Below are 26,236 nucleotides of genomic sequence, written 5' to 3'. Positions count from 1 at the left end.
AGGAGCAGAACAATGCACTGTGTACTGACAGGGTCACATGGGAGACCAGCTTATTTTTGTTGGGAGTGACCAAGCACAGGCATGACATGTAAAGTGACCCCAGATATATCAGGAAGCTGGATGAGGCCCAGTGTAGATGCTTGTCGATATCAGATCTATGAAGGTCACTGTGCCATTGAGTCAACCCTAAGCAGGAACCTCACATGGTAATGAAGTAGCCCTTATATTACCAAAAGACCAGTTTTACATGGTGGAGTGAAGTTAAAATTCATCACCTCAAATACATAAATTTCAAGTGGCAATAAGCCACTGAGCTGTCGAGATTGCCTATAGAAGCTAAACCCAGTATCTCAGTAAGTTCATTTTCATTCACCATACCTTTTTAGAAGCTGGGGTACAAACAGTCCTTTGAAATCTATGTATTTATTCGTACTTTGCTTCCAGTCATCATTTAATTATGCTTCCTTAAAACCACAGGTATTATAAAATCTGACAGCATAGTACTTATAAAGCAGGTTCATTGATTATTATTTTTGTGTGTGTATAATAATGAGATAACAGACAAAAACCCAAATGGCAACTAAGATAAGAATCAAGAACATCACATAAAGCAAAGAAAAACAAACTAGGAAACTCAAGAAGGAATGTATTATCTATGCTGGATATTAAGTTCAAAAGTTTCTGTTCAAGGGGACATTAAAATCAAACTTTTACTTCTATATACTTCTTTCTCCCCTTGAATAAACTGGCCTAAACTGCAGATTATTTCAGTGGGTGAATGAGTGAAAGGAGTAGGGCAAACCCTTTTAGCAGTTTTTTCAGTATTCCAGACCACTTGGGTAAGTGCCAGTATGAGTTCAGAGGCTTATGAAAGCTACAGGCTTGAAGAAAGAGAGGTCCTTTCAGAAATGCTTATCTCAATACCAAGGAGTAAACTCAGTGTTTGGGGATATCTAACTAATGCAATCCTGTAAGGTAGCATGATGTTTTATGTTTAAAAAGATCTAAATTCTAAACTTAAAAAGACATGCCTTTACTTATGAGTAAGAGGTAAGGAAATCTCTTCCTCATCTGGATTTTGACAGTTATAACAGATGCACTGAGAGGGACTTTAAAACAGCTGGAGCCCTGGAGATGCCGACGGAGTTATGGTGACACGGAGAAGTTGCTAAATATTTTACGGTTCTTTGACCTTGTCCCCACTCATATTACTGTCCTTCTAGATTTATCTTTCCTTTAGTGGATTTTTTCCTCCTCTTTATTTTTTTTTTTTTAATGAAAAATAGGCATTAATGCTTCAGTTGATTTTGGAAATGTACCTTTGTGAATGATTTCAGAGATATTTTTGTTTCTTTTAAAAAATGACCTTCAAATAAAGATAACAGACTTTTCAGACAGCAAAGCCCAAAGCAAGTAACATCAGACTCTGTAGAATGGTCATCAAAAGACCAAAGAGACCTTCTGAAGAGGGGTGGCCAGCTGCTAAATAAACTTAAAACATTTTAAGAGCAGGCAAATAAAGTATTATTCAGGGAAACAATCAAAGCAGCCCAAGGTTGGCACATACAACAAAATCCTCATCAAGCAGACATTCAATTTAACTAGCACTGGTTGTTTTAAATAAAGTATTTCCTGGGAGGAACCTAGTGGCTATGAAGACTGCTTTTCTTGACATCAGGAAACAATGCCTTTTTTTTTTCCTTCTTTTTTAAGACACAGTGCAGAAACCAACACATTTCAAGGCCATATGATGTGGTTTTTGTTGATTCATGAAGCAGAGATGGGATGGGGAGAGGAAATTGTATTCAAGTTGGACTGAACTGCACTGGTCTTGGTTTACCTGCCATATGCAAAACGCCTGTCTTTGTGATGATCTCCAAAAGTGTCCCAAAGCCTGAGAGAAACGCTCACTTCATCAACGACATCCCGGGAACGTTCCAAGACCTGCAGGAGAGAGAGGGCACCAATTTGCTGTCAATCAGAAGTTCCCCAGGGGAAGAATGCCTAGCCCATCAGCCCTCAAAGCCCCCGAGATTCACTTGCATTTAGTTTTCTCCTTCCAGCTAACAGGACTTAGCTAAGTCCTACTTTTCTTCCTGGAACCATGTGCCCTAAAAACCCTCACTCAGGATACCAGAGCCATACACCAAATCAGCTTTCTCCTTTTGTTTTCTCTTGCTGCATGAAAAAGGGGAGTTCTGTCTTGAACCCTTAAGTTAAGTTCTTCCTCTGCTTTTTAAAAATCTGGGTATATTCTATAGCCTACAACAAGCCATAATGGAAAAGAATATAAAAAATGTCAACATATATATATATAACTGAATCTCTTTGCTCTATAGCAGGAAGTAACACAACACTGTAAATCAACTAGACTTCAATTAAAAAAAATCAAATAAATAAACATATCTTCCAAATAAATCAAAATCAGACTGGCGACAGCACTGACGTGTCCTTAGGACTCTAAAGAAACCCCATCTCTCACCTCCTGGCAGACTCGGTACTGGTCAATGGCCCACACGGTGGGGACGTGGGTAGCCAGCAGCTGGTACTGTGTCAGCGTTGTATTACATGCTCTGGCACAGATCAAGCGTGTCTTCCCCACGGCATTGTCTCCCACAACCACGCACTTGATGGTTTCCACGTTGGGTCTTTCGTAGTCCATGTCAGCGTCCATTTATAAAACTCTGGAAGAAGACAGGGGATACCACATTTGAGACATCAGGGTTCTCCAGAGCAATCAAAGATGGGAAGGAGTCAGGCAGTTTTCCCTTGGCCCAGGCGCTCTTATGGAGGTGCCCGAGCCTAAGCCAGAAGTTTGGAAGTTCCTACGAAGCCGAACTGAAACTCAACTTTTCTTTTTATATCTCACACAAGTACAAAAACACCAGATTGTTATTTTGACCCCAAACGGTTTATCCCGGTTAACGTGTTATTTTCTCCTTGGTTTTCTCTAAACACAATCTGACTACTGGAGCTCCATCCAGGCGAGTCAGGGCTGCTGGCATATAATCTAAATTCACTAGCTACTCATGTTGACCCCCTAAAGAACTGGGCACCTGCAGGTTTAACCTTATACATTCTGGCATAACCAGCCTTTGCAATAATGTCCATTACAATCTTCCAAAGATCCAAGATCTCTTTTTGACAGTAAACAGCAAAATTCTATACAGCAATTATCCTTCAATAAAAAATAAATTAATTAAAAAAAAATCCTATAGGTTCTAAACTATCCTGGTGACTCAGGGGAGGATCTAAAGTGCAAGCAGAAAAGACTATCTGACTTTAAAGAAGAGTGAACTGTGTGAATTTTGATATCTTATTGAAATTGTATTTATATTCATTCAGGAATTTTTATTAATCAAATTCATTAAAAATATCTTCTTAAGAGAAGCACTATAAAGCAGAATTAAAAAAAAAATTCTTTCTTCCTGAGAAGAATCTGGAGCATATGGTAGAGGATGATTTTATTAAGATGAGGAGCTACCTTGGAGACAGCTTCCCAGGTGGTGCTAGGGGTAAAGAACCCTCCTTCCCAATGCAGGAGATGCAAGAGACGCGGATCCGATCCTTGGGACAGGAGGAGAGTGTGGCAACCTGCTCCAGTATTCTTGCCTGGAGATTCCCATGGACAGAGGAGTCTGGTGGGCTCCAGTCCATACTGTCTCAAAGAGTCAGACACAAATGAAGTGACTTAGCATGCACACTATTTTGTAATAGTTCTGAAACCATCAAAAAAGGTTTAAAGAGGGTTGCTGGGTGAGGAGTGAAGAGGCAGAGGGAAAGCTGCTGGCAGCCCTGCTTCCCCCAAACAGGAGCCCCCACAAACTGCAGCGTGGACTGCTTCCCTGCATCAGCTGGACGGGTGGCCAACCATGCAAGATGTTAATGTACTGTGATTGCTCTTTTGAGTAAGTCTGTTGTTAGACTGAGAAAACTAGTTAGATGGTAATTTTTAAAAATGAGTTCATAATGGTCTTAACAGCCATGGTTATAAAAATGCTCAATCAGAGCAAGATCTTCTATGACCCACCTCGCAGAGTAACGGAAATAAAAACAAAAGTAAACAAGTGGGACCTGATTAAATGTAAAAGCTTTTGCACAGCAAAGGAAACTATAAGCAAGGTGAAAAGACAACCCTCAGAATGGGAGAAAATAATAGCAAATGAAACAACTGACAAAGGATTAATTTCCAAAATATGCAAGCAGCTCATACCATTCTGCCAGAAGAACAAACAACCCAATCAAAAAGACCTAACCAGACATTTCTCCAAAGAAGACATACAGATGGCTAACAAACGCATGAAAAGATGTTCAACATCACTCATTATTAGAGAAATGTAAATCAAAATACAATGAGATATCACCTCACACCGGTCAGAATGGCCATCATCAAAAAGTCTACAAACAATAGAGGGTGTGGAGAAAAGGGAACACTCTTGCACTGTTGGTGTGGATGTAAACTGATACAGCCCCTATGGAATATGGATGGAGATTCCTTAAAAAACTAGGAATAAAACCACCATATGACCCAGCAATCCCACTCCTAGGCATATACCCTGAGGAAACCAAAATTGAAAGAGACACATGTATCCCATTGTTCACTGCAGCACTATTTACAAGAGCTAGAAGATGGAAGCAACCTAGATGTCCATTGACAGATGAATGGATAAAGAAGTTGTGGTACATATACACAATGGAATATTACTCAGCCATAAAAAGGAATGCATTTGAATCAGTTCTAATGAGGTGAATGAACCTAGAACCTGTTATACAGAGTGAAGTGAGTTAGAAAGAGAAAGATAAATATCATATTCTAATGCACATTTATGGAATCTAGAAAAATGGTACTGAAGAGTTTATTTACGGGCAACAATGGACAAACAAACATAGAAAATAGAATTATGGACATGCGGAGAGGGGAGGAGAGGGTGAGATATATGGAAAGAATAAGATGGAAACTTATATTACCATATGTAAAATAGGAATTCACTGTATTGCTCAGGAAACTCAAACAGGGCCTCTGTATCAATCTAGAGGGGTGGCATGGGGCAGGAGATGGGAGGGAGGTTCAAAAGGGAGGCAATATATGTACACCTATGGCTGATTCATGTTGAGGTTTGATAGAAAACAACAAAATTCTGTAAAGCAATTATCCTTCAATAAAAAATAAATTAAAAAAAATGTTCAGAGTGGGGCCTGATACATAACTGGGACTCAGTATATGTTTAATTCATTTGATGTAAGAAAAATGATAATTTAGATAACATGAGATAAAGGTATAGAAGGAGAGGACAAAGGATAATTTGGATAATATTAGATAAAAGGTATAGAAGGAACAATGTTAAGAACAGTGCTTTTACACAGTTAGGACCATCTGAACATGGATAACAGCATCACAGGAGGTGTTAAACCCGAGGATGGAGAATTATTTGGCAGGAACAGAATGGAGTGATTCAAGGAAAAGATGTGTGGTGAGGTTAAGGTCTGAGCCTACACTGTGAAGAGACTTAAAATAGATACCTGTCCCCCAGCAGTAAAATGCTGATTTTTTGAAGGTCTTGGGTGGGAAATGAAAGTCTTTAAACATCTCCAATTCTGATGATTATCCAGGTGTGATGACTGCAAAAATCAATCTTTTTAAAATTCAGCCTTAAAATTCTGTGACTTTTATCAGTATAACATGGCAAAAGCCTGACTTGCCATGTTTCCAGTGATTTTTAAATACTGGCCCTAGAACATCTGGCAATGTCTGGAGGCATTTTTAGTTATCCCAATGGGGTGGAGGGAGGTGCTATCGGCTTCAGGTAGGCAGAGGCCAGAGATGCTGCTAAACATACTACAACGCACAGGACGGCCCCTGCAACAAAGAATTATTCAGCCCCAAATACTACAGTGGGGGAGCTGGGAAATCCTGCTTTGGGTGCATGGGAGTTTGAGTCCTTGTCTCCCCTCTTTCTGGCCATTTTATGTGATTTTAGGCAAGTTATCTGCACCATCTGTGCCTCAGCTTCCTCATCTGTTAAGCGGGAATTACAGAACCCTGATTTCCTAATGTCATGAGCATTAGGTGAACTGAGGTTCTCAGCCGCTGGTGTAATACCCGACACACTGATGCTTCCCAAATTACAATCATGATGCTGAAATGGACACTTACAGATGACAACAAAACTGAGTCAGGTGGAAGACCAGAATTAGATGCAAAAATCATGAACTTAAGACCTATAAAAAGGATACGCTTTAGTAGAGCAATTAAAGATAATTTATTGAAAACTTAAGAACCTAAATACAAAATGGAGCACAGCTGACCTGATAAACAGAAGGCAGTAAAAGTTCTGGGTGGGGAAGGGGAGGAGAGGCGGTCACAGGTAGCTAAAGGGTAATTGAGTTGGAAAGCTAGGTTACAGATCTTCTCATGCAGCATTTCTAGATTCTAGAATAAAAATGGTAGCACTTCATAACAGTCTTGGACAAGCTTCTAGTGGTATTACCATGGGATAGCCTGTGTCAGAAAAAAACAGGTTCCATTTGGAGACTCACAACTCTGAAACCTAAGGTCTATCATTTTGAAGGTCCTATATGACACTCAAACTTTACTTTTTTGAGTGAATTTTACTCTTTTAGACAGATAAAATGGGCTCAGATGGTAAAGAATCTGCCTGCAATGCAGGAGACCTGGGTTTGATCCCTGAGTAAGGAAAATTCTCTGGAGAAGGGAGTGGCAACAGTATCCTTGCCTGGAAAATTCCATGCACAAGAGGAGCCTGGTGGGCTATAGTCCATGGGGAGTCTCAAAGATTTGGACATGATTGAGCGACCAACACTTTCACTTTCTTTAGGTAGATAAAAGTCAAATAAAGCCAAACCATTAAATTTGGAAGAATGTTTAGATTTAGTAAAAATTTGGACATGACACAAAAAGTCTAAAACTGGTTTTCTTGTTGGCTTGTAAACTTCCTTTGATAGCAACCCCAAAGAGGAGTCCCCCAAATAACTTGAATCATGGCAGCTCTGGTGGAATAGCTGCACAGCTTTTATAGAAGATGACTTTGAGGGGGGCAGAAGCCCTCCTAGCTTTATATTAAGGCCATGGTTACAAAAATATCATTACTTATTTATAGACACATCTCATGCACGGTCCTAAAAAGAATTTCTGGGTCAAAGGTGATAATAACATCCGTTGGTCCTCTAATCTCTAACAGTCTGCACAAAATCAAAGTGACTGCCAAAGGTGCTGAACTCTGCGCCAAGGGGACAACATGTAAGGAAAGTGAAAGGCAGGCGGCATTAAATGCTCTCAGCCCAGATCACGCACTCTACATGGGGCATTTCCAGGAAGAGCATGCTGGATTTCCAAAATCTGAGGTTTCAAGTCTTTCCTCTTGGGTAGGAATTTATTTAGCAGCAATCTAAAAAGTACTTTAAGAGTATGAAATCACAGTCAAAGATGTAAACTCATGCTATTTTTGTAAACCAATTATTCATCTGTTATACCTAAACAAATATTATAATTATAAAAATATGTGATTGTATCATTCTTTGCTTGTTATGGGCTCAAATTTATCCATATCCAGCACTCTTATGGTTGAATGAGCTCTAAGGACCATGTGGATAATGACTATCTGGTTTCTGGTTTTTATTTACCTGGGAAGAGAGTAATAAATATTCATTTAACATTGTTAATAAATCTCACCACCATAAATTCAGCTGGTCTCTTTTGTCTTTAGATCTATATCTGAGGAGGCTAGGAAGGTATCAAAAGGAAAAGAACAGCTGGGAAGAATTGAGACTGATACCATGGCAGCTCCGTAAAAAAGGGAAAGTTAAAGTTGCTCAGTAGTGTCCAATTCTTCGTGACCCCATGGACTGTAGGCAGATTCTTTACCATCTGAGCCACCAGGGAAGCCCAAGCATACTGGAGCGGGTAGCCTATCCCTTCTCCGGCGGATCTTCCCAACCCAGGAATGAAATCAATTTCAAGTAGGTCTTGAGTGAGATTAAACCTACTCGAAACTGATTTCATACTTTCACCGACTCTTCAGGGCATGAAGGCTGATAGTTACAACGCTATCTGAAAAATCTACTTATACCCTTTTTTGAAGTAAAAAGTTTATTTCAAGAGGGAGGGGACATATGTATACCTATGGCTGATTCATGTTTCTGTTTGACAGAAAACAACAAAATTATGTAAAGCAATTACCTTTCAATTAAAAAAGTTTATTTTAAAACAAGTAAGTGATAAATGCGAGAGGAGAAATAACATGTTACCACAGAAATACAAAAAAAATAAGAGACTACTACAAACAATTGTAAGCCAACAAACTGGAGAACCTAGAAGAAATGGACAAGTTTATAGAAACATACAGCCCACCAAAACTGAATCAAGAAGATACAGAAAATCTGAACTGACCAAAAGTGAAATAGAATCTGTAATTTAAAAAAAATTCCTTGCAAACAGAAGTCCAGGACTGGATGGCTTCACTAGGGAATTCTACCAAACATATAGAGAAGAGCTTACACCAAAGCATCTCAAACTCTTCCAAAACACTAAAGGGGAGGGAACACTCCCAAAGTCATTCTATGAAGCCACAATCACCAAAGACACTACCAAAAAATGACAGGCCAATGTCCTTGATGGATACAGATGCAAAAATCCTCAACAAAATATTAGCAAACTGAATATAAAAGCACAAAAAAGGATCTTACTTACAACATGACCAAGCTGGATTCATCCTAGGGTCACAAGGATGGTTCAGCATATGTAAAATCAATGTGTTATATCACATCAACAATAGAAAAGACAAAAGTCAAAAGATCACCTCAATAGATGCAGAAAAAGCAACTGATAAAATTCAATATCCACTCGTGATAAAAACTCTCAGAAAAGTGGGTATATCTCAACATAACAAAAGCTATTTATGACAAACTCACAGCCAACATAATACTCAATGGTGAAGAACTGAAAGCCTTCCCACTAAAATTTGGAACAAGAGAAGGATGCCAACTCTCACCACTTTTAGTTAACACAGTATTAGAAGTCCTAGCTATAGTAATCAGACAACAGCAACAAAAAGAAAGAAAGAAAGAAAGAAGTGTCCATAGTGGAAGGGAAGCGGTAAAATTGTCATTATATGTAAATAACATGCCATTCTATATGAAAATCTAAAAGATTCCACACAAAAACTATTAAAATTAATAAACAAATTCAGCAAAGTAGCAGGATACAAGATTAATATACATATATCTGTTGCATTTCTTTACAGTAACAATGAAATAAAAGAAAGTTTAAAAAAATCACTTTTAACATCATGTCCAAAAAAAAAAAAAAAAATGCCCCCCAAAACAACAAAACAAAACCTAGGAATAAACCTGACAAAGGAGGTGAAAGACTTACACTCTGAGAACTGTAAAATATTGATAAAGGAACCTGAAGATGACTGAAAAGAAATGGAAAGATAGCCCATGGACTTGGCATTGAAAAAATTAACACTGTTAAAATGGCCATACCATCCAAAGCAAACTATGGATTTATTGCAATCCCTATCAAATTTTTCACATAACTAGAGCAAATAATCCTAACATTTATACAGAGCCACAAAAGACCCAGAATTGCCAAAGCAACTGAGGAAAAAGAACAAAGATGGAGGCATATCCTTCCCAGACTTTAGATAATACTACAAAGCTACAGTAATCAAAGTAGTGTGGTACTGGCACAAAAAGCTCTATTCTCTGTAGAATAGAGAGCCTTGTAATAAACCCACAAACCTACAGTCAATCTTTGACAAAGGAGGCAAAAATATACAATGGAGAAAAGACAGTCTCTCTGGCAAGTGCTGTTGGGAAAGCTGCAAGAGCCACATGTAAGTCAGTGAAATTAGAATACTCCCTCAGACTTCCCTGGTGATCCAGTGGTTCAGAATCCATCTACCAGTAAGGCAATGGCAACCCACTCTGGTACTCTTGCCTGGCAAATCCCATGGATGGAGGAGCCTGGTAGGCTGCAGTCCATGGGGTCGCTAGGAGTTGGACACAATTGAGCAACTTCACATTCACTTTTCACTTTCATGCACTTGAGAAGGAAATGGCAACCCACTCCAGTATTCTTGCCTAGAGAATCCCAGGGATGGAGGAGCCTGGTGGGCTGCCGTCTCTGGGGTCACACGGAGTCGGACACGACTGTAGCAACTTAGCAGCAGTAGCAGCAGGACATAGAAATAACCCAGATGTCCATCGACAGAGGAATGGATAAAGAAATTGTGGTATGTATATACAATGGAATATTACTCAACCATAAAAAGGAATGAATTTGATTCAGTTCTACTGAGGTGGATGAACCTAGAGCCTGTTATACAGAGTGAAGTAAGTCAGAAAGAGAAAAACAAATATCATATATTAACACATATGTATGAATCTAGAAAAATGGTTATTGATGAACCTATTTTCAGGGCAGGAACAGAGATGCAGACATAAAGATCAGACTTGTGGACACAGTGGGGTAAGGAGGGGATGGAGTGAATTGAGAGAATAGCATTGAAACATATATGCTGCCATATGTAAAGGAGATAGCTAGTGGGAAGTTGCTGTATAACACAGAGAGCTCAACCTGGTGTTCTGTGATGACCTACAGGAGTGGGATCGGGTCGGGGTTGGGAGGGACTTTCAAGAGGGAGGGAACATATGTATACTTATGACTGATTTACCTTGTTGTATGGCAGAAACCGATACAATATTGTCAAGCAATTAGCTTCCAGTTAAAAGTAAAATTTGAAAACATAAAACATTTGCTACAGTCCCCATAAAAAGAAGAATCCACCTGCCAACACAGGGGACACAGGTCCAGTCCCCGGTCTAGGAAGATTCCACACGCTGTGCAGCAACTAAGCCCTGTGCCACAACTACTGAGCCCATGCAAAGCTGGCACATCCTGGAGCCTTGATCTGCAACAAGAGAAGCTATCTTAGTGAGAAGCTTGTGCACTGCAGTTAAGAGGTGCTCCCACTCGCTGCAACTAGAGAAAGCCCATGCAGCAGTGAAGACCCAGGGCAGCCAAAAATAAATAAATAAAAAGGAACAGTCCCTCATCCACACGCTAAAATGAGCTCAAAATGGCTTAAAGACTTAAATATAAGACAGGACACCATAAAACTTCTAGAAGAAAACATAGGCAATACATTCTCTGACATAAATCATAGCAATGTTTTCCTAGGTCAGTTTCCCAAGGCAAAAGAAATAAAAACAAAAATAAACAAATGAGGTCTAAACTAACTTACAAGCTTTTGCACAGCAAAGGAAACCATAAACAAACCAAAAAGACAATCTATGGATTAAGAGAAATTATCTGCAAATGATGTGATCGACATGGGACAAATTTCCAAAATACACAAACAGCTCATACAGCTCAATATATATTAAAAAAAATAAAAAAAAATGGGCAGAATATCTAAACAGACACTTCTCCAAAGAAGATATACAGGTGACCAAAAGGCCTATGAAAAGATGTTCAACGTCACTAATTATTAGAAAAATGTAAATGCAAACTACAATGAGGTATCAACTCACACCAGTCAGAATGGCCGTCATCAAAAGTCTACATATAATAAATACTAGAGAGGATGAACCCTCCTACACTACTGGTGGGAATGTAAACTGATGCAATCCCTATGGAAAACAGTATGGAGTTTCCTAAAAAAGACTAAAAACAGAGTTATCATATGATCCAGCAATCCCAATTCTGGGCATATATCTCAAAAAGATGAAAACTCTAAGTTGAAAAGATATGGGCACCCCCAATGTTCATGGCAGCACTATTTTCAGTAGCCAAGACGTGGAAGCAACGTAAGTTGTGTCTATCAGCAGATGAATGGGTATAACGAAGTGTGTGTATAGGTGCATGCACACACACACACATAGTCTCACAATGGAATATTACTTAGCTGTCAAAAAGAATGATATAATGCCATTTGCAACAACATGGATGGACCTAGAGATCATCGTACTAACTGAAGTCAGTCAACAGAGAGGACAGGTATCACGATACCACTTCTACCTAGAATCTAAAAAAATGATATAAATGAACTTCTTTACAAAACTGAAACAGACTCACAGCTATGCAAAACAAACTTATGGGAACCCAAAGGGAAAGGTGGGAGGAAGGGATAAGATAGGAGTTTGGGATTAACAGATACACATGACTATATATAGAACTGATAAACAACAAGGACCTACTGTATAGCACGGGGAACTATATTCAATATCTTGTAATAACTTAAAATGGAAAATAATCTGAAGAAGAATACATATATATATGTATAAGTGAATCACTTGCTGTATAACACTAACACAACATTGTAAATCAACTCGATTTCAACATTTTAAAAAAACTGGTCCATGAATAAGACATTGTGGAGGTTGGGAAGTGAAGGACTCAGTGAGCTACTGCTCTGCACACGAGCCTCCCTCCACGAGGCTGACTTGGCACAGCGTGGTCTTGATCTTCTGCCTATCGATTATCCCACCTTGCTTGGCTATCTGCCCCTTGCCATTATCACTGTCATGTACTGGACTTTACCTCGCTCTTCCACATTCACCAGCAATTTGGTCTTCTTGTGTGCACAGGAGGATGCAGCCCAGACCCAGCCTCACAGCTTCTTCACTTCTCCAGTGACAGAGATATTCAGCACACTGTACTTGAGCCATGCATAGCTTTTAGCCATGTGCCGGATACTGTCATCATCCAGAAACGTTTTACCTCCGAAGTCTCCAATCTCGAGATTCTGCTCTCAGAGCAAAACCCCCCATCTTTACAGCCTGTGCTGTGTGAAATATGGCTGCAGCAGCAACTGCCATGAAGAGCTGGAATCTATTTCCCTACCTCTTAAATAGGTGACTTCCTGGCCCAGCTCAAAAGAACGTGATGAATGGGATGCTGTGTGAGTTTTGGAATCAAGGCCTCCACAGGTCCTGCATGCTGATGGGGCAAGGTCTTGAGGCCTGCCTAGCAGAAGATAAGAACTCAGTGAGGAAGGCCGAGGCAGTTTGGCTGTTGGCCATCACCAGAGGACACATAATGTGAGGTCCTCTTGGACCTTCTAGGCCAGCCAACCTTCCAGCTGAATGTTGGTTTATGAGTGAACCTGGGTGAAACCAACTGATGAATCACCTGGCCAGCCTACAGAATCATAACAAGTAATAAACTGTTGTTTAAGCCACCAAGTTTTGGGGTGGTTTGTTACATAGCACTAGTTAACTGAAAGATGCACATCCTACTTTGGGAAGACCTCCAGAACCTTGACTTCTCCCTTGAAAAGATACCACATATAGAGCTGTTTGTTGTTGTTTAGTTGCTAAGTTGTGTCTGACTCTTTTGTAACCCCCTGGACAGTGGCCCACAAGGCTCCTCTGTCCACGGGATTTTCCAGGCAAGAATACTGGAATGGGTTGCCATTTCCTTCTCTAGAGGATCTCCCTGACCCAGGGATCAAACCCACATCTCCTGCATTGGCAGGTGAATTCTTTACCACTGAGCCACCAGGGAAGCCCATATATATACCCTATATATATAATTAATATATACTTAATTATAGGCCCCTTTGGGATGATCTTTTCTATCTAGGGTTGATGAATCAAGGCAACTCTTTCCTACACCATCACCCTCAACTTTCTGTACTACGTGCATAGTAGGCAGAATAATGGTTCATCAAAGATGTCTATGGTTGACATCTCTGGGAGCTATGAATGAATATGTTCTGTTACATGGCATGTGGGGATCAGGGTAGCAGATGGAATTAAGGTTGCTAATCAGCTGACCTTACTATAAGGAGATTATCCTGGGTTAGCTGGGTAGGCCCAGTGCAATCACAAGCTTCCTTCACAGGTGAAATAAGGAGGCAAAAGGTCAGAATCAGAGAGAAATAGAAGATGACTTTGAAGATAGAGGGAAGGGCCTTAAGCCAAGAAATACAGGTAATCTTCAGAAGGTGGAACAGGTAAGGAAAGAGATTTTTCCCTAGAGCCTCCAGCAGGAACATTTTGACTTAACCACCGTGAGACCCATTTCACTCTTCTGACCTCTAGGATTGTAAGATAATAAATCTATTGGTTTAAGACATTTAACCTTCAGTAATTTGTTACAGCAGCAATAGGGACCTAACACAGCTTGCTTTAGCTACACAAAATGACTCTCAGAATTCTACACACTGTTTGTACCTCTACTCTCCCTCATCTGCCTGGTGAATTCTATTCATTCCCCCAAGTCTTACTCAGATATTGTGCGAAGTCACTTCAGTCGTGCCCAACCCTTTGCAACCCTACTGACTGTAGCCCTCCAGGCTCCTCTGTCCATGGGATTCTTCAGGCAAGAATACTAGAGTCGGTTGCCATGGCCTCCTCCAGGGGCTCTTCCCGACCCAGGGATCCAACCCACATCTCTTATGTCTCCTGCATTGGCAGGCAGGTTCTTTACCACTAGCACCACTTGGGAAGCCCAACTCAGATATTACCTCCTCTAAAAAGTTTTCCTATTGCCCCACCTCCCCACAGACTAAATTTCTTTCTCCTCTGTATCAATAAATGATTTTAGGAGAAGCAATCGAAAACACAAATACTCTGTTTCTCTTTCACTCATTTTTTCTTATATTAGCAAATCACTGAATGGTGGTTTGTGACCTTTTTATCTTTTTCCTGAGGTTGTAACATCGAAGTGCCCATCTTGTGCACTGAATGAATGAATCATCAGGTGTTTCTTGGGGTACTAATAGATTGGCCAAAAAGTTCATTCAGATTTTTTCCATAACATCTTATAGAAAAACCCAAACAAAACTTTTGGCCAACCCAATGCCATACACTGAAGTGGTTGCAATATATGTGCATACAATGTCCCTCTTCTATAAAGCTGTCTGCTTTCTCTGGTCCATGGGTCCCCAATATACTTGTGATTCTTCCAGGGCTAACCACAGGCGAAAGAGAGATGCAGCCTAACATGACCTTAGCTGCCCTAGGCTCCTTTTCAAAGTGTTTTCCTTCCTGTGGGGGTGTCCCTACCCCTCACCTTGAGTCCTTGAGATGATGGTCTACATAGTGTCCTATTCTTAAGAAACAGGTTCTCAGGAAGAGTCAGGCACATTCACTTCCCCAATTACATGACAGCTAGATGACTATCAGAATCTTGTCTCCATAACTGAGTAATTTGTGGTGCTGTGGCCCATAAAACCCAAGATAGTCCTTCTTGTTCCAAATGGGTGCACATTAGTATAGGGTCACTATTTGAATTCGGGTAAGGGTGCAATGGCATCACTGACTCAATGGACGTGAGTTTGAGTGAACTCCGGGAGTTGGTGATGGACAGGGAGGCCTGGCGTGCTGCAATTCATGGAGTCGCAAAGAGTCGGACACGATTGAGCGACTGAACTGAACTGAAGGGTGCAATTCTCTTGTAACACTAGAAATTCAGATCTTAGAGAGGATGGGCAGGGAAAGGTTGACCATTTGTCCAAGATGCTCACTAAGCATCTCCTAATTGCTCCACGTCACCCCATTATTAGAATATGCTGCCTCTTACTGTCACTTTTGCCGTGTCTCTTGTTATATTTGCTACTGCAATCAAGGCCGGATGAGCAGTCTGCTTAAAGACGGAAATCTAAGACCTTAGCGGGGCCTTTGTACTTCAAGCTCCATTCATCTGTTATTGACAGTTTGAACAGGGCAAGTGCACAGCCACTAAATTTTCTTGTCCTTTAGAAAAGCATATACTCTGAACTTTAAGAAATAATTTAACTTGGTCCATTAAAAATCCTAGTGGAACAAATTTGAGCGTCTTTGGAGAGTTAGCTCTGAAAGAAAGATTGAGAATTTTATATTATTGGCAGAAACAAAAGGGAAATGTTAAGAGTTGCATAATAGCTATAGCCAACAGCCAAGTTTCAACTGTGCAGATTTCATTATCCTGAGCTCTTAATCACCAGTCCTAGTCAGGCAGGAGCAGCCTTATGCATTATATAAACATCTCAGCTGGAACAGAAAATAGGTCCAGACCTGGGAAAGAGACAGTCAGAGCTGGGCTGGGCTTCTTTAAATCAAAAGTTCACTAAAATATATCTCCAGGATAATATTGCCTTTCATCATTCCAGTCAGCAATATTTATTCAATTGAAAGTTTTGATCAAAACAAAAAAGAGATTAAGTAACAAAAAGAGCACTGCAGAGAACTTTAGGAATACAAATAATACAGAGATACTTTTTAAAACATTCACTCCTTCTCAGCAGAGCCCTGTAATGACCTATGCCACATCACGCTCTCAGTTTTTGAAGCTCCATGTCAGTGAGGAAGTGGGCCAGGATTAGAAATAAACTACTACTTCTACTGACTGCCCTTAATAACAACTGTCTCAATTAAAAAAAAGCAATGATTGAAAACAGCTTAAAATATGCATACAAATTCCAGGGTAGGATTCAAAATCACCCTAAGTAAAGTGTGTGCCATGTCTGAGACATTCCAGCCTACTTTTGCCTACAAATATGCCGTGTAGCATGGCCTTTGACAATGTTGATTATGCCATTATTTCTTGTGCCCTTGATCCATCCACTGAAATATTTTGTAGGCCTTGGGCTGTCTTGGTTAAAGAAATAGAGGCTGTACTTAGTGAGTGCCAGGTCTACAGGTGCACACCAGTAGACAGGCCAGGGTGGGTGCTGGCCGCAGGGACCTCACAATCAGGTAGGGAGAGATCGCTGAATAGGGGGATACCACTGTACATTCGGTAAAACTCTTTCAGGGAAAACAAAAGGTGTTATGGGAGAAAACGATGGGTGGGAGGCCTCCAGGAGGAGGCCCCTGCTCCTCTCTAAACAATCAGAAGGGCCTGGTCATAAAATAGCAAATGGGTGGAGAAGTTGAGTGGAGGGAACTGGGAAGAGGGAAGGCTGCTGGGCAGACAGGGCAGGGCTCAGATGATACATGACCCTTGAGGCCACAGTCAGGAGTTTGGATTTCATTCTCAGTGCACTGAGAAGCTACCGAAGGGTTTTCAGCAGAGGAGTAACAGGTTCTTATTGGCTTTTTGAAAAAGTACCACCAGGGACTCCTCTGGTGGTCCAGTGGCAAAGACTCGCAATGCAGGGGGTCCGAGTCTGACTCCTGGTTGGGGAACTAGGTCCCACATGGGGCAACTAAGACCTGGCACAGACAGATAAATAAATAGTTGAAAAACTAAATAAAAAGTATCACTAGTATCATTGAAACTGCCGTGTGGAGAGCATGGGGTTGGGTTCTGAACAGTGGCAGACACCCAGCCAGGACGCTCCTGTGTTCTCCAAGAGGGAAAAATGGTGGCTGTGACCAGGATGGAATCGGTGGAGATGGAGCAAAGCAGAGATTGAAGTCCATTTTGGAAACAGTTGCACTTAGCACATTCTCCTTTTCTCCTGTCTCCTATGGTATTTATCAAATTTTCCTTAGGGACTTCCCTGGTGGCTCAGACAGTAAAGCGTCTGCCTACAATGCGGGAGACCCGGGTTCAATCCCTGGGTCAGGAATATCTCCTGGAGAAGGAAATGGCAGCCCACTCTAGTATTCTTGCCTGGAAAATCCTATGGACAGAGGAGCCTGGTGGGCTACAGTCCATGGTGTCACAAAGAGTCAGACACGACTGAGTGAGTTCACTTCACTTCCTCTGCAGCATTGACAATGAGCCTTATATGTGTCCCGTTTCCATCTCATCAAGGTTATGCACCTTTGACAACAGAGACTGTTAATCACCTTTGAATCCTCAGATCTTTTCACGGTGCCTGGGCCATACATGGCCTGCCATAAATATTTGTTCAGTTATATACACAAAAACACTTACTCCAGCTTCCTTAGGAAACCCTCCACATGGGGCTGGCAGAGACCTGGCACTTGGCTGTCTCTGGTGACTGATCATTAAGCCTGTGGCCTCGGAAGCTGCAGCGTGTGGCTAAGCCTGCAGAGGAACACGTTGAGGGACATCTGTGAGGCCCATCACGAGAGCAGCCTCTGACAGATGGCACTGCACCAGCCACGGCTACCCCAGCAGGAAGAGCATCAGTAACCATGGGAACCACCAGGGGCCAAGGTCTAGGCCCCTCCACCAAATGGGAAGGCAGGGGGTAGGGAGGAGCCCAAATACAGGCAAACAGGAGTGGCTTAGGGCTGAATCTGATTTAGAAAAATAAAGGAATGTGGTCTTTCACTGTGTTCTAGTGCCTAGAGTCAATTTGTGAATCTTGGTAATATTTACATATAAGGGTCTCATAAAGTTCTCATCCATTTTTAGACTTTGGCATCCTAATTCAAGGGAATATCAACTCTTTTCGGTGAGTTACGGCTGGGCTAGAAAAGAAGGAGAGAAGGGAGGTATATGCAGCCGCTACATAGGGAGAAAGATTTAGAACTGATATGAAAATTAGTCTGGAAGACAGAGTTCAATCTATGTCTACAAGAGCCACGTCACACAAGGCAATTAGCTGGACTTCAAGTACAAGTTAGCTACGAACGATCAGATGCTTTGGATCCCCCTTTACCCAGGTCCCACTAGAATTAACCTTATTCTGTATAGAGAGCAGACTCCAAAACAGTGCCAGAAACTAAGAATAAGGAATAACCATACACCAGAAACTGGAAAGATCTCTGCCCTGATTCACCTCCATGGAGCCAAATGAGAAGGTCGCTGAAGACCAACAGATTGCCCATTTCTACGGCCTGGAGGGAAGCAGGATGCTCTTTGCCACAGATGCCTGTGATCTGGAGTGACGTAAGCTGGACTCACTGGGACAGGGTGGAAAGAGGAGATAGCAGAGCTGCTGGAGAGTCATTGTGAAACCGGCGGGCTGCAATTGGAGAAGGCAATGGCAACCCACTCCAGTACTCTTGCCTGGAAAATCCCATGGATGGAGGAGCCTGGTGGGCTGCAGTCTATGGGGTCACTGGGAGTCGGACACGACTGAGCGACTTCACTTTCAGTTTTCACTTTCATGCATTGGAGAAGGAAATGGCAACCCACTCCAGTGTTCTTGCCTGGAGAATCCCAGGGATGGGGGAGCCTGGTGGGCTGCTGTCTATGGGGTCACACAGAGTCGGCCACGACTGAAGCAACTTAGCAGCAGCAGCAGCAGGCTGCAATATCACTGCCCCTTCCCGAGGATGGGCAGGGAGACAGCACTGAGCGTGGGGTAGACTGGTTTCTGTTTCCTCCAGCCTGCTCAACCAGGCAGTTTCCGTTTTGACACTGCAAATGGAAGTGATTGATCTTGAGAGGTTGAAGCCAGAGGGAGTGGGGTGAGGGGGTACCATCCCTAAGGCTGAACGTCGGTGTACCTTCAGTGGTGACATTCCTCACCGAAGTCCTAGCTCACCCCACTAAATTTTTTCAACCCAAACCAAACTGAGTAGCTTTACTTGTCTGCTAGGGGCTGGGTGGGTTCCTGGGTCTCTATAGAGCTCTGTTTTGGTCTCTGACAAATTTAAGTTTATCCAAGCATTTGGAATGTTCAAATATACTTCAATCTTTGGCTAGCACAAATCCTTTTTAATATGGAGTACACAGAGATCATTCAACGTGTGGTCTATTAAAAGCCTACACATAGAAAGGTGCAAGTAATTAGCTAAAGACAGAAAAGTTGTCTACTGAAGTAGATATGTTCTAAGAAGCAGAAGAAAAATTTTAAAAAATCCTATCCATATATTTGATCATGCCAAAAAAGACAATGCAGGTATACTAACAGCAGATGAGGCTGTAAGTAGGCAATAGGACAGGATAAGTAAAGGCTGTGCATAAATTAAATACAGGATTTGTTGTTTAGTCGCTAAGCTGTGTCCGACTCTTTTGTGATTCCATGGACTGTAGCCCCCCAGGCTCCTCTGTCCATGGGATTTCCCAGGCAGGAATACTGGAGTGGCTCACCATTTCCTTCTCCAGGGGATCTTCTTGACCCAGGGATTGAATCTATATCTCTTGCATTGGCAGGAAGTCTTTACCACTGAGTTACCTGGGAAGCCTGAAATACAGGATAGCCACATTCAAAACCACATTGCTGCTGCTGCTGCTAAGTTGCTTCAAGTCGTGCCCGACTCTGTGCGACCCCATGGACAGCAGCCCACCAGGCTCCTCTGTCCCTGGGATTCTTCAGGCAAGAATACCGGAATGGGTTGCCATTTCCTTCTCCAATGCATGAAAGTGAAAAGTGAAAGGGAAGTCGCTCAGTCGTGTCCGACTCTTAGTGACCCCATGGACTGTAGCCTACCAGGCTCCTCTGTCCATGGGATTCTCCAGGCAAGAGTGCTGGAGTGGGTGCCATTTCCTTCTCCACAAACCACTGGCAACAGTCAATAGCAGCCTTGAAAAGGTGGTAAAATGAACTAGTGAGGTAGAGGGTAAACATAAGAAACTCTACATATAGATGGAAGGCCATCTGAAAATGTTGTAACAGAAGACATTAGATAAGACGTTAACCGCTGAAAAGCAATCTCTTAGACAGTAGGGTTCTTGAAGAAATAAGGTTGCAAAATGTGACTTAGTAGAACAAAATTTTCCTAATACTAAAAGGAGGGTGTAGTGGGGACACAGAGGAGAAAAAGAAGACTAAAAGAAGACTCCAAGTGTATACATTCTTCAGCAAAAAATAACTGTATAATAATTGTCAGATTACTATACAATTGTACATCAACAACCTCAGATACGTGGATAATACCACTCTAACAGTAGAAAGTGAAGAGGAACTAAAGAGCCTCTTGATGAGGGTGAAGGAAGAGTGTGAAAGAGCTGGCTTAAGACTAAATATTAAAAAAACTAAGATCATGGAATTCAGCCCCAGTACTGCAAGGCAAATAGAAGGGGAAAAGGTGGAAGCAGTGACAGATTTCCTCTTCTTGAACTCCCAAATCACTGCGGATGGTGACTGCAGCCATGAAATCAGAAGACCATTGCTTCTGGGCAGGAAAGCAATGAGAAACCTAGACATTGTATTGAAATACAGAGACCTTACTCTGCTGACAAAGGTCTGTATAGTCAAGGCTACGGTCTTCTCAGTGGTCACATATGTTTGTGAGAGCTGGATGATAAAGAAGGCAGAGCATCAAAGAATTGATGCCTTTGGACTATGGTGCTGGAGAAGACTCCTGAAAGTCCCTTGGACAGCAAGGAGATCAAACCAGTCAATCTTAAGGGAGATCAACTCTGAATATTCACTGGAAAGACTGATGCTGCAGCTTCAGTATTTTGGTCATCTGATGAAAACAGACAATTCACTGAAAAAGTCCCTGATGCTGGGAAAGATTGAGGGAAGAAGAGGGTGTCAGAGAAAGAGATGGCTGGACGGCATCACCGATGCAATGAACATGAACTTGGACAAACTCCGGGAAACACTGAGGGACAGGGAGGCCTGGAGTGCTACCGTCCACGGGGTTGCAAACAGTCAGACACGACTGGGTGACTGAACAACAACAAGAATCCTCTAAATATCTTAGCAAAACAAGTTCTAAAACTAATGTCCAAAAACACTTCTATCAAGGTGTAACAATACAGATGACCATACACTTCACCAATGTTATTTTAACGTAATAGGAAAACACATATACAGCTTTCAAAGAAAAAGGACAGACTAACACATTTCTGAATCAGGTCAAATTAATACTGATGTGAAGGTAACATATAGTTATTTTTAGACAGCAAAGACTCAGGGGGCAAAATGCTTCAAGGAATTAAACTGCTCAAAGATACTTGCCAAAACACTCAGAGATAATTAAAAAAAAAATTTTTTTAATGGGCATTTCAGTTTTAAAGAACTGTGGAAACCAAAACCAAATGGGAATATAAGCCCAGTCTACACTTATTTAGATTTTGGTTTCAAACTTATATAGAAAAATTATCTGTAAAAGATAATTAAAAGGTTAAAAGGGGCAATGCATAGTAAAAGCACAGCAGCAATAATGAACTTCATATACTAAAAGGCATGTAATAACAAGATAAGCTCTGTAATGATAAGAAGAAATCAATGCAAATAACTGACACATGAGATGACAAATCGGAATCGGTATCATATGAAGAAAGCAAAAGTAAAAGTAATAAATGGAAGACTTGAATAGCATAAAAAGTGGGACTGAGTTAACAGATAACCCACATTTTAACAAATCTATGAGAGAGTGCTTTCTTTTCAAGTGTTCTTAGCACATTTACAAAACTGACTCTGTAGAGACTGATCATAAGGACAAATATTCCCCCAAACATGTTATATCAATCAAATTCTCTAGCCACAAAGAAATAAATAGAAAAGTTAAGAGGAAAGGTTTTATGACAGCAAGACAATAAGAAAAAATAAACTTGGAAATTAAAAAAAATACCCATCTGAGGCAATAACTTTATAAATGGAAAAAGGTTTTAAAAGCAAACAGGACTATCACATCTTTATTAAGAATAAGGAAAAACTGCCAACCACCTAAATCTATGACAAGAGGGGGAATAGTTAGTTCAGGTTCTTCATATGTGGTCTTGGGCAAAGTACTTAAGCTAAGTCTCTATTTCCTTATCTGTAAACTGGGGATAATTACCTCCTTCAATGAACTGTTGTAAAGATGAAATTAGACAATGCTTGTAAAATATTTTAATCACTATGCCAGCCATCAAGAGAACCCTCAGTCAGTCTTATCTATTAAGACTGTCATTATTTAAAATTCTGTTTACAATAATAGAAGTGCTAATGTTACACCACTGAGGGGAAAGTACAAGGTCATCATCTGAAATACAGTTGATGAAAACTACATAAAATAAACAAATATGTGTAACAATTAAAATTGAGGCTCATCATTCTCTCACCCTAAGCACACTGACACATCTAAAAGAAACAAAAATGTGACTTTCACTAAGCTGGGAAAACAATAGGGGTATTTAGGAATACAGAGTTGTGATTTATGTAGTTTATCAGGCATCTTGAAGCAAAACTTCTAATAAGTCTCTGTGGACTGTTTCCCTGAAGAGCTCAAATCTATCTTTTTGCCTTTCGGGACCTCAGATCTTGTCCCTTCAGGTGTTGCTTCATCCCCCTCACAGGGCTGATCATTGCTCTTTGTTTCTCTCATGTGTATTCCTTTCAACCAGTGGAATGGATATTCCTTGGGGACCCGTCCTTCTTTTGTATATTAATATGTGAATACTTAAAATTTAATAATTGTGTCCCTGCGGAAAATTCTTAAAGAGATGGGAATACCAGACCACCTAACCTGCCTCTTGAGAAATCTGTATGCAGGTCAAGAAGCAACAGTTAGAACTGGACATGGAACAACAGACTGGTTCCAAATTGGAAAGGACTATGTTGAGGCTGTATATTGTCACCCTGCTTATTTAACTTATATGCAGAGTACATCATGTGAAATGCCGGGCTGGATGAAGCACAAGCTGGAATCAAGACTGCCAGGAGAAGTATCAATAACCTTATAAATGCAGATGACACCACCCCTATGGCAGAAAGCGAAGAACTAAAGAGCCTCTTGACGAAAGTGAAAGAGGAGAGTGAAAAGTTTGGCTTAAAATTCAACATTCAGAAAACTAAGATCGTGGCTTTTGGTCCCATCACTTCATGGCAAATAGATGGAGAAACAGTGACAGACTTTATTTCTTGGGCTCCAAAATCCCTGCAGATGGTGACTGCAGCCATGAAATTAAAAAACGCTTGCTCCTTGGAAGAAAAGCTATGACCAACCTAGACAGCATATGAAAAAGCAGAGACATAACTTGGCTGACAAAGGTCTGTCTAGTCAATCTATGGTTTTTCCAGTAGTCATGTGTGGATATGAGAGTTGGGCTATAAAGCTGAGTGCTGAAGAATTGATGCTTTTGAACTGTGGTGCTGGAGAAGACTCTTGAGAGTCCCTTGGACTGCAAGGGATCAAACCAGTCCATCCTAAAGAAAATCAGTCCTGAATATTCATTGGAAGAAATGATGCTGAAGCTGAAGCTCCAATACTTTGGCCACGTGGTGTGAAGAACTGGAAAAAGACCTTGATGCTGGGAAAGATTGAAGGCAAGAGGAGAAGGGGATGACAGAGGATGAGATAGTTGGATGGCATCACCGACTCGATGGACATGAGTTTGAGCAAACTCTGGGAGTTGGTGATGGACAGGGAAGCCTGGCGTGCTGCAGTCCATGGGGTTGCAAAGAGCTGGACACAACTGAGTGACTGAACTGAATCGGGCTATAACCTGTTGCTAGTTTTCTAATTTCCTAGTTTCCAAATTTTCTACAGTGCATATGTATTACCTCTTTGTGGTAAACTGAGATAGCATATTGAAAAGCAGAGACATTACTTTGCCAACAAAGGTCCATCTAGTCAAGGCTATGGTTTTTCCAGTGGTCATGTATGGATGTGAGAGTTGGACTGTGAAGAAAGCTGAGCGCCAAAGAATTGATGCTTTTGAACTGTGGTGTTGGAGAAGACTCTTCAGAGTCCCTTGGACTGTATGGAGATCCAACCAGTCCATTCTAAAGGAGATCAGTCCTGGGTGTTCTTTGGAAGGAATGATGTTGAAGCTGAAACTCCAGTACATTGGCCACCTCATGCGAAGAGTTGACACATTGGAAAAGACTCTGATGCTTGGAGGGATTGAGGGCAGGATGAGAAGGGGACGACAGAGGATGAGATGGCTGGATGGCATCACCGACTCGACTGACATGAGTTTGAGTGAACTCCAGGAGTTGGCGATGGACAGGGAGGCCTGGTGTGCTGCCATTCATGGGGTCGCAAAGAGTCGGACACTACTGAGCAATTGAACTGAACTGAACTGAGATAATATTGATGTGCCATAAAATTCACCCTTTGAAAGTGTGCAATTCAGAGGTTTTTATTATATTCTCAAAGTTGTACAGCTCTTCCCACTATTTAATTTTAGAACATTTTCATCACCCCCAAAAGACACCTTGTGCCAATTAGCAGACATTCTCATTCCCTCCTCCCTCCAGCTCTGGAAAACAGAAATTTACTTCCTGTCACTATGGATTTTCCTACTCTGGACATTTCTTATAAATGGAACCATACAATATATGGCCTTCTGTGTCTGTCTTCTATTCAGCTTCATGTTTTCAAGTTCATCCATGTGCTAGTACTTCATTCCTTTTTGTGACTGAATATTATTCTTAGATGTATTAATTCTTTAATGGAAAAACTATTTTAGGTTTTAAAAAGGTAATGATTACATATGTATAACTTTATTTTTGTTTTAAATTATTGGCTGCACTGGGTCTTAATTGTGGCACACAGTATCTTTCTTGCTGCATGTGGGATCTTTAGTTGCGGATATAGAATCTAGTTCCCTGACCGGGGATCGAACCCAGGCCCCCTGCATTGGGAGTGCAGAGTCTTAACCACCAGACCACCAGGAAATCCTACTTCTGGTTGTTAATTCTACTAAAAATACCCCGGTACACTCCAATCATAATAAAAAATGATTTTTGGTGATGCATAAATTGTTTTTCAAAATCATGCATTTAAAAATCACAGTGACAAAAAAAATAAAAATAAATAAAAATCACAGTGAGCCTGTTAAACCTGTTTTTTTTTTTTTTCTAACTGAAGCTCTCAACTAAGAAGAACGTAGGAATATAAATGATATCTTGCTGAACATCAGACACAGAAATTGAACCCAAAGAGACAGCTGTGGGTAACCAGGACCAATACATACAATTCTATCTCAGAGAGAAGATGAAAAATTCTTGGCTTTTAAATTCTGAATGTTCAAAGGAATACTTATGGTAACTGAAATGAGTAATTTTTAGAAACTAAGCATGTAAACTATTCTGTGGCAATCAACTGCAGTTATTTTAATTTGTATAGATGTAGCATAACTGAGCTTAATACTCATTAAGAAAAAGAAGTTCCAAATTTGCTTGTATGCATGTTGTATATTTGCGTACCTGCAAATCACAAACATACAAATACTGATGCACACTCAATGAGTGAATTTAATGTTATAATCTCTACTTGTAGGCAAATTCTACTTATTTTCAGTCACAAGGGATATAGCTCGATCAAAGCTGACTGCAGCTAGGTCATATTAAGTAAGGGTAATTCATCAAACTGTACACTTGTAATCTGTACACATTTCTCTATGCATGTGATACTTCAATCTACCTTTTTTAAAGTTAAAAAGAAATAAAGCAACAGAAGACTCTACACATTGTTTTCACATTGGAGGGCCTGTAGTCCTCATCCGGGTGAGCCTTAGCTAAGGGCTGGAGGAAGC

The 26,236-nt window shown here is 40.9% G+C and overlaps 1 protein-coding gene and 1 non-coding gene across 3 annotated transcripts in view; both read right to left on the bottom strand.

The window, feature by feature from the left end:
• Positions 1 to 26,236, bottom strand: part of RHOBTB1 (Rho related BTB domain containing 1) — a 77,278-nt gene that overhangs the window by 38,553 nt on the left and 12,489 nt on the right. For both annotated transcript variants that reach the window (XM_052639476.1, XM_052639477.1), the window contains 2 exons: positions 2,483 to 2,684; positions 1,841 to 1,944 (listed from right to left, as the gene is read on the bottom strand). In XM_052639476.1, the coding sequence (XP_052495436.1) occupies positions 1,841 to 1,944; positions 2,483 to 2,674 (296 nt within the window). In that variant the 5' untranslated portion in view covers positions 2,675 to 2,684. The remainder of the gene's footprint in view (positions 1 to 1,840; positions 1,945 to 2,482; positions 2,685 to 26,236) is intronic.
• TRNAG-CCC (transfer RNA glycine (anticodon CCC)) lies at positions 25,304 to 25,376 on the bottom strand. The gene has a single exon. It is a non-coding gene; the product is annotated as a tRNA-Gly (tRNA).

This window comes from Budorcas taxicolor, chromosome 5, assembly GCF_023091745.1.
Source record: "Budorcas taxicolor isolate Tak-1 chromosome 5, Takin1.1, whole genome shotgun sequence".
Taxonomy (NCBI): domain Eukaryota; kingdom Metazoa; phylum Chordata; class Mammalia; order Artiodactyla; family Bovidae; genus Budorcas; species Budorcas taxicolor.
This window is presented reverse-complemented; position numbering and strand designations above follow the sequence as displayed.